At 38.7% G+C, this 14,506-nt stretch overlaps 2 protein-coding genes across 3 annotated transcripts in view; one reads left to right on the top strand and one right to left on the bottom strand.

Moving 5' to 3' along the window:
• NT5DC1 (5'-nucleotidase domain containing 1) overlaps window positions 1–14,506 on the bottom strand; it is a 273,566-nt gene that overhangs the window by 188,101 nt on the left and 70,959 nt on the right. The window lies entirely within an intron of this gene.
• Window positions 1–14,506, top strand: part of COL10A1 (collagen type X alpha 1 chain) — a 76,576-nt gene that overhangs the window by 38,573 nt on the left and 23,497 nt on the right. The window contains exon 1 of one of the 2 annotated variants that reach the window (XM_044288784.1): window positions 10,043–10,120. The exons of the other annotated variant lie outside the window; for it this stretch is intronic. Coding sequence (XP_044144719.1) covers window positions 10,088–10,120 — 33 coding nt within the window. The 5' untranslated portion in view covers window positions 10,043–10,087. Of the gene's footprint in view, window positions 1–10,042; window positions 10,121–14,506 lie in introns of those variants that run through there. 2 annotated transcript variants of the gene reach the window in all.

Below are 14,506 nucleotides of genomic sequence, written 5' to 3'. Positions count from 1 at the left end.
CTGGTGAGAACAGTCAGAGTCAACCCACAGACCAGCACCAAAGACCTACAACATCATCTTGCTGCAGATGGAGTCACTGTGCATCGTTCAACCATTCGGCGCACTTTACACAAGATGATGCTGTATGCGAGAGTGATGCAGAGTAAGCCTTTTCTCCGCCCACAGCACAAAAAGTGCCGCTTGAGGTGGGCTAAAGCACATTTGGACAAGCCAGCTTCATTTTGGAATAAGGTGCTGTGGACTGATGAAACTAAAATAGAGTTATTTGGCCATAACAAGGGGCGTTATGCATGGAGGAAAAAACACAACATTCCAAGAAAAACACCTGCTACCAACAGTAAAATATGGTGGTGGTTCCATCATGCGCTGTGGGGCTGTGTGGCCAGTGCAGGGACTGGGAATCTTGTCAAAGTTGAGGGACGCATGGATTCCACTCAGTATCAGCAGATTCTGGAGACCAATGTCCAGGAATCAGTGACAAAGCTGAAGTTGCGCTGGGGCTGGATCTTTCAACAAGACAACGACCCTAAACACTGTTCAAAATCCACTAAGGCATTTATGCAGAGGGACAAGTACAACGTTCTGGAATGGCCATATCAGTCCCCAGACCTGAATATAATTGAAAATCTGTGGTGTGACTTAAAAATGAACTAAAAATGTTTTGTAAAGAGGAATGGTCCAAAATACCTTCAACCAGAATCCAGACTCTCATTGGAACCTACAGGAAGTGTTTAGAGGCTGTAATTTCTGCAAAAGGAGGATCTACTAAATATTGATTTCATCTCTTTTTTGTGGTGCCCAAACTTATGCACCTGCCTAATTTTGTTTAAACAATTATAGCACACTTTCTGTAAATCCAATAAACTTAATTTCACTTCTGAAATATCACTGTGTGTGTCTCCTATATGATATATTTAACTGACATTTTTTATCGTAACAACCAACGATTTATACAAGAAAATCATGACGATTAACAAGGTTGCCTAAACTTTCGCATCCCACTGTATATATTTGCATAGTTTTTAATTTACACTTGGAATATGGAAACCATTAATTTTTTTTAACCTCTTCCGGACACATGACGTACCGGTACGTCATGTGTATTTTCGATCACCACCGCTCGGCGGGCGGTGATTGGAACCCGATGCCACCCGATGCCTGCGGTTTGCAGCCTTTCAATGTCATCGGGTCCACATGGGGCTGTAGGGGGGACCAGATGGCATGGAAGGCAGTGCATTGCCTTCCTGAGGCATCGGCGCTGCTTTCCTGTGATGAGCCTGTGAGATCCAGCCCCCTGGATCTCACAGGCCGGAAGCTGTATGAGTAATACACACAGTATTACTCATACAGCCAATGCATTACAATACAGAAGTATTGGAATGCACTGTAAAAGGAATTAGACCCCAAAAGTTGAAGTTCCAACGTGGGACAAAAAAGAAAGTTAAAAAAAAGTTTCAAGTAAAAATAAACAAAAACGTCATTTTCCCCAAATAAATTTTTAAAAAATTGGTAAAAAATAGGGGGGGGAAGGGGGAGTTGACATTAGGTATCGCTGCGTCCATATCGACTGACTCTATAAAGATATATCACATGACCTAACCCCTCAAATGAACACCGTAAAAAATAAAAACTGTGCTAAATAAACCATTTTTTGGTCACCGTACATCACAAAAAGTACAGTAAGCGATCAAAAAGGCGTATGCCCACCAAAATAGTACCAATCTAACTGTCATCTCATCCAGCAAAAAATGAGCCCCTACCTAAGACAATCGCCCCAAAAATAATAAAAACTATTGCTCAGAATATAGAGACACTAAAACATCATTTGTTTGTTTTAAAAACTCTGTTATTGTGTTAAACTTAAGTAAATAAAATAAGTATACATATTAGGTATCGCAGTGTCCTTATCGACCGGTTCTATAAAAATATTACATGACCTAACCCCTCAGGTGAACACCGTAAAAAAAAAAGAAAAAGAACATGTAAAAAAAAAAAAAAGCTATTTTTTGAAAAAACTATGGCTCTCAGACTATGGAGACACTAAAACATGATTTTTTTTGTTTAAAAAAAAAAAGAAATCATTGTGTAAAACTTACATAAATAAAAAGAATTGTATAAATATTAGGTATCGCCACGTCCGTGACAACCTGCTCTATAAAAAAAACCACATGATCTAACCTGTCAGATGAATTTTGTAAATAACGGTGCCAAAACTGCTATTTCTTGTTACCTTGCTTCACAAAAAGTGTAATATAGAGCAACCAAAAATCATATGTACCCTAAACTAGTACAAACAAAACTTTCACCCTATCCTATAGTTTCTAAAATGGAGGTCACTTTTTTGGAGTTTCTACTCTAGGGGTGCATCAGGGGGGCTTTAAATGGGATATGGTGTAAAAAAAAACAGTCCAGCAAAATCTGCCTTCCAAAAACTGTACGGTACTCCTTTCCATCTGTGCCCTGCCGTGTGCCCGTACAGCAGTTTACGACCACATATGGGGTGTTTCTGTAAACTACAGAAGCAGGGCCATAAATATTGAGTTTTGTTTGGCTGTTAACCCTTGCTTTGTAACTGGAAAAAATATATAAAAAATGGAAAATCTGCCCAAAAAGTGAAATTTTGAAATTGCATCTCTATTTTGCATTAATTCTTGTGGAACACCTAAAGGGTTAACAACGTTTGTAAAATCAGTTTTGAATACCTTGAGGGGTGTAGTTCCTTAGAAGGGGTCACTTTTATGAAGTTTCTACTCTAGGGGTGCATCAGGTGGGTTTCAAATGGGACATGGTGTCAAAAAAAACAGTCCAGCAAAATCTGCCTTCCAAAAACCGTATGGCATTCCTTTCCTTCTGCGCCCTGCCGTGGGCCCGTACAGCAGTTTACGACCACATATGGGGTGTTTCTGTAAACTACAGAATCAGGGCCATAAATATTGAGTTTTGTTTGGCTGTTAACCCATGCTTTGTAACTGGAAAAAAAGATATATAAAAAAATGGAAAATCTGCAAAAAAAAAGTGAAATTTTGAAATTGTAGCTCTATTTTCCATTAATTCTTGTGGAACACCTAAAGGGTTAACTGTTTTGAATACCTTGAGGGGTGTAGTTCCTTGAGGGGTTTAGTTTCTTAGGCTACTTTCACACTTGCGTTTGGAGCGGATCAGTCTGGTGTCTGCATAGACGGATCCGCTCCTATAATGCAGACGATAGGATCTGTTCAGAACGGATCCGTCTGCATTATATTTCAGAAAAAATTCTAAAGTGTGAAAGTTAGTCAGACGGATCCGTCCAGACGTTACATTGAAAGTCAATGGGGGACGGATCTGTTTGAAATTGAGCCATATTGTGTCAACTTCCAACGGATCAGTCCCCATTGACTTACATTGTAAGTCTGGGCAGATCCGTTTGGCTCTGCACGGCCAGGCGGACACCCGAACGCTGCAAGTAGCGTTCAGTTGTCTGCCTGCTGAGCGGAGGCCAAACAGTGCCAGACTGAGGCATTCTGAGTGGATCCGCATCCACTCAGAATGCATTGGGGCCGTACGGATGCGTTCGGGGCTGCTTGTGAGAGCCTTCAAACGGAACTCACAAGCGGAGCCCCAAACGCTAGTGTGAAAGTAGCCTTAGAAGGGGTTACTTTTATGAAGTTTCTACTCTAGGGGTGCATCAGGTGGGCTTCAAATGGGACATGAAGCAAAAAAAAAAAAAAAACAGTCCAGCAAAATCTGCCTTCCAAAAACCGTATCGCATTCCTTCTGTGCCCTGCCGTGGGCCCGTACAGCAGTTTACGATCACATATGGGGTGTTTCTGTAAACTACAGAATCAGGGCCATAAATATTGAGTTTTGTTTGGCTGTTAACCCCTGCTTCGTAACTGGAAAAAAATATTAACATGGAAAATCTGCCAAAAAAGTGACATTTTTAAATTGTATCTCTATTTTCCACTAATTCTTGTGAAACACCTAAAGGGTTAACAACATTTGTAAAATCAGTTTTGAATACCTTGAGGGGTGTAGTTTCTTTAATGCGGTCATTTTTGGGTGGTTTCTATTATGTAAGCCTCACAAAGTGACTTCAGACCTGAACTGGTCCTTAAAAAGTTGGTTTTTGAAAATTTCTGAGAAATTTCAAGATTTACTTCTAAACTTCTAAGCCTTGTAACGTCCCCCAAAAACAGAATTGCATTCCCCATATGTCTACTTCATGTTAGGATCATTTTGGGAATGACAAGTAATAACTATTTTTGTAGGTATTACTATGTATTATAGAAGTAGAGAAATTGAAACTTTGAAATTTGCAAATTTTTCGAAATTTTTGGCAAATTTTGTATTATTTTCTTATAAATGAAAATGATTTTATTTATTTTTTACTCCATTTTACCAGTGTCATGAAGTACAATATGTGACGAAAAAACTATCTCAGAATGGCCTGGATAAGTTAAAGCGTTTTAAAGTTATCAGCACTTAAAGTGACACTGGTCAGATTTGCAAAAAACGGCCTGGTCCTTAAGGTGAAAATGAGCCCGATCCATAAGGGGTTAAAGGTTTTCATGTCTACAGTGCTAAACAATCATTTGTGTTCTTTTAGTAGTTTTCCATTTGACAGAACAGAGCCATTTACAATTTTAATGTGTACATTTGTATATATATTCTCAGTCCATTTTTGAAAGTTTCTGTTTGTATTGTATTTAGAGTATATACTACGGGGCCCATTTTTGGTTTTGCATTTTAGTTTTTTCCTCCCAACGTTCGAATAGCCATAACTTTTTTTTAAATGTCCATTCATACAGCCATATTAGGGCTTACTTTTTGAGGGATAAGTTGTACTATTTAAGGGCACCATTCAATTTACCATGTTTGGTATTGGAAAATGGGGAAAAAAAATATTTGCAGGGTTAAATTGGAAAGAAAATTTAAATACTATTCTGCCAAGGTTTTTGGGGTTTTCACATTACAGCATTCACTGTGTGCTAAAAATGACATAACGTCCTTATTCTGCCGATTAAGGCCTCTTTCACACTTGCGTTGTCCGGATCCGGCGTGTACTCCACTTGCCGGAATTATATGCTGGATCCGGAAAAACGCAAGTGTACTGAAAGCATTTGAAGACAGATCCGTCTTCAAAATGCTTTCAGTGTTACTATGGCACCCAGGACGCTATTAAAGTCCTGGTTGCTATAGTAGGAGCGGGGGAGCGGTATACTTACAGTCCACGCGGCTCCCGGGGCGCTCCAGAGTGACGTCAGAGCGCCCCATGTGCATGGATGACGTGCCATGCGATCACGTCATCCATGTGCGTGGGGCGCCCTGACGTCACTCTGGAGCGCCCCGGGAGCCGCACGGACGGTAAGTATGCTGCTCCCTGCTACACTTTACCATGGCTGCCAGGACTTTAGCGTCCCGGCAGCCACGGTAACCATTCAGAAAAAGCTAAACGTTGGATCCGGCAATGCGCCGAAACGACGTTTAGCTTAAGGCCGGATCCGGGTCAATGTCTTTCAATGGGCATTAATTCCGGATCCGGCCTTGCGGCAAGTCTTCAGGATTTTTGCATTAGGATAAAACTGATCAGGATTCTTCCGGCATAGAGGCCCGACGACGGAACTCTATGCCGGAAGAAAAGAACGCAGGTGTGAAAGAGCCCTAAGCCTAGTTCACACTTCAGTGATTTGATCAGTGACTTCCATCGGTGATTGTGAGCCAAAACCAGGTGCAGATCAAAAACACAGAGCAGGCGCAGATCTTTCTGAAATATAGCTTATCTCTGTGGAGGCTCCAATCCTGTTTTTTGGCTCACAATCACTGATGGAAATCACTGACCAAACACTGACGTGTGAACTAGGCCTTAATAAGAATATTGCAATTCCAAAATTAGTGTCACGACTTAAAAGAATTAAAATCTTTGAAAAATATCTATATTTTCTTTGTCTCACCATTTTCTGACAGCCATAACTTTTTTATATTTCACTCTACGGAGACAAAGAGGCTTGTTTTTTGGCAGGATGCAATTTAGATTTTATTGGTACCATTTTTTGGGTACGTATGACTTTTTGATCACTGTTATTCAATTTTTTGGGGGGGAAAAGGTGACAAAAAAAACATTGAATCTTGTGTTTTAAATTTTTTCCATTACGGTGATCAGCACACAGGAAATGTTTATTAATATTTTAATAGTTTAGACATTTTTGGATGTGGCAATACCTAATATATATATTTTTGTTTATATTTTTACATTGGAAATGGGGGTAATTTAAAAAAACCTCCTTTGGGGGCTAGAACCTGGGATCTTTAGATATCTATTAGGGTGAATAGTATTTTGAAGCACTCCTTGTTGAGGTGTGCCTTGTACACAGCGCAGCAGGGAGGTTACCATAGCAGCCATGCGACGCTTCAAAAGCGATTTTACTGTGGGGGCTCCAATCGGAAAGCAAAAGGAGCTGCATCCCTCTGCTTTACCTCACAAATGCTGCAATCGGTTTTGATTGCAGCACCTGAGAGGTTAAATGACAGTTTGGCGGAATCGCCATTCCCTGTCACTGTGGCCGGGTGTCTGCTGTATGATACAACCAGCACCCACCGCGAATGGAGCAAGCTTACTGCAACAGCCTGCTCCATACATTCCCTCTGCCACTGTGATGTATGGGTATACCTGATTAAAAACGATTCATGACAAATTAATTCGTAACAAATCAAATTTCTTGGCTACTTCGGCGAATCGGCTGAATCAAATTTTTCAAAACTTCCCTCATCTCTAGGATGTAGAACTTTGTAGTGTGCCAATCATCAGCTATTCCATTGTTTACCGCTTCAAATGGTTTAGCCAAAAGTAAAAACAGAGTAATAGCACAATGCACATTGTATAAAAGGTGATCGAGCATTATTTTATTGAAAATAAGTGTTCAGTAAAGTTTGTGAAAGCCAATGGGTCTTCTTTAACCCCTTTTTGATGCAGATATTTTCATTTTTCAGGCACTGCCTTCACAGAGCCATAACTTTTTTACTTTTCCGTTCTCATAGCTATACGAGAGCTTGTTTATTGCAGGAAAGTTGTACTTTCTAATTTTACCATTTAATATGGCATACAATGCAGTGGGAAGAATAAAAAATATTCCAAATGGCATAGAATTGTAAAAAATAAATTCAGCCACAGTTTTATTGGTTTTCTTTTTACAGCATTTACTATATGGTAAAACTGACTTATGTTATTCATTCTGCAGGTCAGTACAATTACTGCAACACCACATATGTATAGTTTATCTTGCATTTTAATAGTGAAAAAAAATTATAATTTTGAAAAAAAAAGATTTTTTTCAAGAATTTTTTTTCTCGTCATCACCGTATTCTAACTCCCATAACTTTTTTTTTATAACATTTTTTGTGGGATGATTTGTAGTTTTTGCTTATACCATTTTGGGATGTGTATGACTTTCCGATTAAATTTTTGGGGGGAAATAAAGTGATGGAGAAAAAAATGCAAATCAGACATTTTAATTTACACCATTCACCGTATGGGATACTTTTTTTATATTTTAATAGTACAGACGTTTTTGGACATGGCGATGTCCATGATGTTATTTTGGGGAAAGGTGGATGATTTGTATTTTTATACATTTTTTTTTCATATTTTTCAAAACTTTTTTTTTATGTCCCCAAGTGGACTCTAACTTGCAATCATCCAATTGCAATTCGTGTGGCAAATTTTTATTTTCTCCATTATTCTATACAGAAATAGGTATATTACAGTTCAGTGCTGCCACCTGCCGACCTCAACTGTAATATACAAGTAATGAGCCTGGAAGCCTAGTACAGGCTCATTATGAGCATAGAACACTTTCCCCCCTATCTAAGCCAAGGGAAAGTGTGCATGAAACAGCAGGCATCCGGTGGCTGTTGAGCTTGCTCCATTCCGGAGTGGAGGCCATCTTTAACCTCTTAACGACCTTGCCATTTTTCACCTTAAGGACCAGGCAATTTTTAGCAAATCTGACATGTGTCACTTTATGTGGTGATAACTTTAACTTTAAAACGCTTTTACTTATCCAAGCCATTCTGAGATTCTTTTCTCGTCACATATTGTAATTCATGACAGTGGTAAATTTGATTCACAATATTTCATTTTTATTTATAAAAAAATGCCAAATTTGGCAAAAATTTGGCTAAATTCTTAATTTTCAAAATTTCAATTTCTCTGCTTTTAAAACAGATAGTGATACCTCCTAAAATAGTTATTACTTTACATTTCCCATATGTCTACTTCATGGTTGGATCATTTACCCTTTAAGGTATTCAAAACTGAGGTTACAAACTATGTTAACCCTTTAGGTGTTCCACAAGAATTAAAGGAAAATGGAGATGAAATTTCAGAATTTCACTTTTTTGGCAGATTTTCCATTTTAATAAATTCTTTCCAGTAACCAAGCAAGAGTTAACAGCCAAACAAAACTCTATATTTATTACCCTGATTCTAAAGTTTACAGAAACACCCCATACATGGTCGTAAACTGCTGTACGGGCACACAGCAGGGCGCAAAAGGAAAGGAATGCAATTTTGCTTTTGGAAGTCAGATTTCACAGGGATAATTTTAAGTTGCTAGGTCACATTTGAAGACCCGCTGATGCACCCCTAGAGTAGAAACTCCAAAAAAATGACCATAATTTGGAAACTACGGGATAAGGTGGCAGTTTTGTTGGTACCCTTTTAGGGTATATATGATTTTTGGTTGCTCTATATTACACTTTTTGTGAGGCAAGGTAACAAAAAAATAGCTGTTTGGGCACCGTTTTTAATTTTTGTTATTTACAACGTTCATCTGACAGGTTTAGATCATGTGCTATTTTTATAGAGCAGGGGGTTACGGATGCAACAATACAAAATATTAACTTTTTATAGTTGTTTGTTTCAGTTTTACATAATAAAGTATTTTTATTTATTTTTTTAATTATTTTTTCATGTCTCCATATTCTGAAAGCCATAGTGTTTTATTATTTTTTGGGTGATTGTCTTATGTAGGGGCTAATTCTTTTCGGTATGAGATCACAATTTGATTGGTACTATTTTAGGGTGCATATGACTTTTTGATCGCTTGGTATTACACTTTTTTGTGATGTAAGGTTACAAAAAAATGGCTTTTTTGACATTGTTTATAGGGGTTAGGTCATGTGGTATTTTTATAGCGCAGGTTGTTACAGACGCGGTAATACTTAATATGTCTACTTATTTTGTTTATTTAAGTGTTACACAAGAATATCATTTTTGAAACAAAAAAAACATGTTTAGTGTCTCCCTATTCTGAGAGCCATAGATTTTTTTTTATTTTGTGGGCGATTGTCTTAGGTAGGATCTCAATTTTTTCAGGATGAGATGACAGTTTGATTGGTATGATTTGGGGGTCTGTATGACTTTTTGATCACTTGGTATTACACTTTTTGTGATGTAAGGTGACAAAAAATAGCTTTTTTAGCACAGTTTTTATTATTATTTTTTTACGGTGTTGACCAGAGGGGGTGGATCATGTGATATTTTTATACAATTTTATATATCTCTTTTTATGGGAAAGGGGCTTTTTTTTATTAAAACTTATATTTTTTTATTGTTAAACACTTTTTTTTTTCACTTATTTTTTATTTTTGTCCTACTATGGGACTTCAACATTACAGGTTCTGATCCCTGTTTCAATGCAGCACAATACATCTGCATTGTACTGCATTGACTATCAGTGTATCAGTGCTGGGCCTCATAGGCCTCCGTACATGCGGGGCCCTGAAGAATGGCTTGGGGCTGCCATGGAAATCATCTGTGTGGAGTGTGGACCTGAGTTTTAGAGAGAAAGATGTAAAGCATGACTAAACTTTCAAATAACTTTTAAGATTAAGCTGTTTGTGTATACATGAGTGATAACAATATATCTGATCATATGACTTTTGTTACCAGTTTTCTCTGTCACATGCTGCATCTATAATTCGCAGTTCTCCCTAAACTGAAGGGGAGAGGCATTCTGCTTATTATGTCTTCTCACAGAATACACAAAGAATGCAGATTCTGCTTGCTGTCTTCACTCACTCAGAAGAAGCATATAGGACATAAAACAGTATGAGCAGTACAGATGTGAATAAAGCACTTGAAGTGAGACACAAGACTTAGTATTAGCTGCTAAATCTGCTTAGTCATGTTTGTGTGTTCTTGTGCTCTGCCCTGTCTTCCTCCTCCTTTCTTTTTGATAGTCTTCAATGGTATAATGTAATCTGATCTTCCAGTAAGCAGGCAGCCTGACTTAGTACCAGTGACGTGATCCAGCACCTGGTAGTGTATCAGCAGACTGACACAGATCCATGGTGTGTTCACACCCAAAACAAGAAGGACCCAGCAGGTAAAAGATAATAGCTTCTATATTACATGTTTCACATTAAAAATCACACATCATCATGCCGATGATTAAAACCATGAATTGGTCGAAACACAATATGCTTTTTTTTATGTGAATCATGAAATAAAGAAGCTTTTATCTTTGACCCGCTACATTCTTCTCATTGTTTTATGTGAGCCTGACTTAGTTCCACAAGACAGAATTCTCATACATTTCAGAGAGAAAATTATCTTACAAAAGGGAAGTGAGGAGGAAAAACACCCGATACTGTAACTCTAGAACAAGACATTTTATTTGATAAGCTATATTACAAAGTTTCTTGTATGAATGTGGACAAGGCTCTCAACAGCACAAACCAAATGCAATCATCAGGTTGTCAGCATTCAGAATAACTATTCGGTGGTACAATCATTCTTTAAGGTATGTAAGTAGTTAGATTTTCATATTTCTAGCTTAAGACCTGATTTTTGGCCTCTTCATTTCTGGTGATTTTATATAGATATGTGCATATAAACATAGGCATAAGTGGCATATATGAACACTGCACATCTTTATCATTATTTGCATAATGCTGTGCTTTTTTTGTACAATCATAACTGTGAAGGAACAGGTCTTTTTTGGGATTCCCTAATGTTTCTTTCAGTCATATTAATCCTTTTTTATATGGCACAGTTAGTTGCATTTCACTCACAAGAAGGTGGAGTATCCCTTCGGTGAAATCTGCCAACACTGTCACTGTACTTCTGCGACATCCTTTTGCTTACTTCCCACTATGTTAGTTTTCAGCTCGGAGCTCCCAAAACAGATAAGGCTACTTTCACACTAGCGTTCGAGCGGATCCGTTCTGAACGGATCCACTCATATTAATGCAGACGGTGGCTCCGTTCAGAACGGATCCGTCTGCATTATATTGTATAACATTTTCTAAGTGTGAAAGTAGCCTGAGCGGATCCGTCCAGACTTTTACATTGAAAGTCAATGGTGGACGGATCCGTTTGAAGATTGAGCCATAGTGTGTCATCTTCAAATGGATCCGTCCCCGTTGACTTACATTGTAAGTCTGGATGGATCCGCACGCCTCCGCCTGCTGAGCGGAGCAGAGGCTGAACGCCGCCAGACTGATGCATTCTGAGCGGATCCGCGTCCACTCAGAATGCATTGGGGCTGGACGGAAGCGTTCGGGTCCGCTTGTGAGCCCCTTCAAACGGAGCTCACAAGCGGACAGCCGAACGCTAGTGTGAAAGTAGCCTAAGAAGGGGGAAATTACACTTACAGACACACAGGAGGCTCCTATAATCTTCAAAAGCTGTGTAGAAGCAGTTCTTCTATCAGGCTCATCTAGCTATCTATTGTGAGCCATTTTCAGTGACTCTGTTACTAGGGATGGATCTTGCCTGGCAATAGGTTAAAAGTTAGGTGGAAATGAGACCCCTAGTGGCCATGACTCTATAGCTTTTTTTATTTTATTTTTTGGATGGATACATGCAGACATGTTTTTTTAATGATTTAGATTAAATTAAATTGTGTGAAAGTACAGTGACTCTTTAGTGGCATTTTGACAATTTGCCAAGTGTTTACTTTAACAAAATATATGGATAAAATCTTTATCTTCTCTTTATCCATCATGATACTAGTTTGCTTATGATACATTAGCTTGAATCACAAAATTCACTTTTGTGTGGCTTAATAAAGTAATGCTCAACAAGTGCATAAAAACATTTCAATCACATTCTGTGCTTTATCAGCTGATAAGCAAAGTCTTTTCAAGTGTTTTGTGAGATTTTGTACTTTGACCAGCTGTACTAGGGACTATGCCTGCTCTTTAATAAATGAACAAATATAGCTAGTGATAAATAAATAATCATGAGCAATATATGCCTAAGCTGCATAAAGTTAAAAATATGTGCAAAGACAATACAAAGGTTTTTTTAGGAATGCTGTTGTGGGTGGCCTCTCTTGTAGATATTCAACTAGCAAAAAAGAAAAAGGCCCACACACAAGCAAAAGGAGAGCTTCATTTTCCATAAAACAGGACCACCCACTAATGTGTGCTAGTAGCCCTGTTCTGATAAATGCATACAATGTTAAAGCTTTCTTATTTCAAATATTTTTTAGTTTTTTGTGATCAAGATACCTAAGAATTAATTGTAAACTTTAAAACAAATAATGTTATATCAACATAATGTGAACATATCCTTGTGATAAAGTGTTGAAAAAGGAGTAAAGCATATTAAGCTGGCCTTAGACATGTGATGGAACAGCCTATTTCAAAAAAAATTTCCCCCATATTTCAACTTCCATTTATATGATCAATAACCAATAAACCATGTGTAAAAATATTTCCTCTATAGTTGATTAAAAGCAGACATTAAACGGGCGGTAACATATTGCTAGGATACACCACCAATGTTACATAGCTCTGGGACCCCAGAACGTTACTTCTAAGTAAGCGGAGTGCAGCTGCGCATGCAGGGCATTCTCCATTCCCTTTTATGGGACTGCACGTAGTGCTGACCCAGCTATCTTCAGCATTCCCATATAAGTGAACTGAGTGGCAGCCATGCTTGCGCGTACCACTCTACATTCATCTCTATGGTACTGCTGAAACTAGCTGAGAGAGTTTCATTACACTATGCTCTGGCACCAACAACACAGTGATGAGTGTTTCTGTATATAAGCACACAGGATATTTTCATTTTATCTACTGTACGATTGAGCAGGAACTCTATTCTACAAAAGATAGCAACGATCAGATCCTATTATATGCCACCAGGCTGAGCAGCCTGACGGGAATATTCCCCACTGTATTGCGGATGCTGTCGCCTGTCCCACTCATACAGTTCTACAGCTGAATGCAACCCATCCTATTTATATTCGAAGATGGGTTGCCAATTGCCATTTTTGCCCAGAGAATCCCTTCAAATTTGGTTGATCCCAAAATAACAATTTACTTATCCACTGGATAGGTAATAAGGCGGTCATTTATTAACACTGGCGTTTCAGATGCTGGTCTTAATTAAGCCACTGCACTGGTGCCAGCGTCTGCATAACTTCGGTGCATCCAGCGGCACTTGTAAATGTGAGCCAGCTTCCTAGCTGGCGTACATTTAGACCATTTTCTACACCTAAACCAGGTAGGCCCAGCCCCTTTCTCGCCGACATCACGCCCACTTTTTTAGACCTGGCGTGAGCGCAGAAAAGTCACAGATTGCAGCACAATGAACCGTTGTGCCACAATCTGCGCCTGAAATATGCCTAATAAAGGCATATTTCAGGTTAAGAAATGATCCCCTAAGTATTTGCCTGCTGGAGGTCATACTGCTGGAACTCCTACCATTCACAAGAATGAGGGTCCAGAGTCCCATATTTGAATAGAGCAATGGTAACACAAACACACTGCAACTCAGAATATTCTCTGTGGAACTGGTTGAGCACTGAATTCACTACCCTAAGTAGTTCCATAAAGAAGAAATGGACCTGCAGAACAGATATGAGACTGTGACTTCATTCAGACAGGAGACTCAGAACCCCCGTTCTCCATGATGATATAGATTAGCATAATAAGGTCGCCAAGGCATTAATTGGGTCATTTATCAAACTGGTGTAAAGTAGAACTGGCTTAGTTGCCCATAACAACCAATTAGATTCCACCTTTCATTTTCGACAGCTCCTTTGGAAAATGAAAGGTGGGATCTGATTGGTTGCTATGGCCAACTAAGTCAGTTCTACTTTACACCATAAGTGTTTATATGACCCCATAAGTCTACATATGAAGATTACTATAAAATTACAAATGAAAATTACTGTAAAGGCACAACAATAAATAACCTAGGAAAAACATGTTCCAAAAGACATCCATAAAATTTCAGGCCTTCCCAGCTTTGGCAAATGTCAATATATATACACAATAATGAGGAGGCCACCTAACGCAGGTCAGAAAGTAGCCCTAATGGTCTAAATAAAAAAAATGACATACTTACCTCGTTCTGAATTGCAATGCTCTGCAATGTCAGTCTAGTCCTCCTGATGCTGCTTGTTTACAAACTGCAGCAGTGACGTGCTGGTATATGGCACATGACCCCTGCATCCAATCACTATCCTCTGCGGTCTGCCATCACAGTGATTCGCTGCATCGGCCATGTGCC

The sequence above is a fragment of the Bufo gargarizans genome, chromosome 4 (genome assembly GCF_014858855.1).
Source record: "Bufo gargarizans isolate SCDJY-AF-19 chromosome 4, ASM1485885v1, whole genome shotgun sequence".
NCBI lineage: Eukaryota > Metazoa > Chordata > Amphibia > Anura > Bufonidae > Bufo > Bufo gargarizans.
This window is presented reverse-complemented; position numbering and strand designations above follow the sequence as displayed.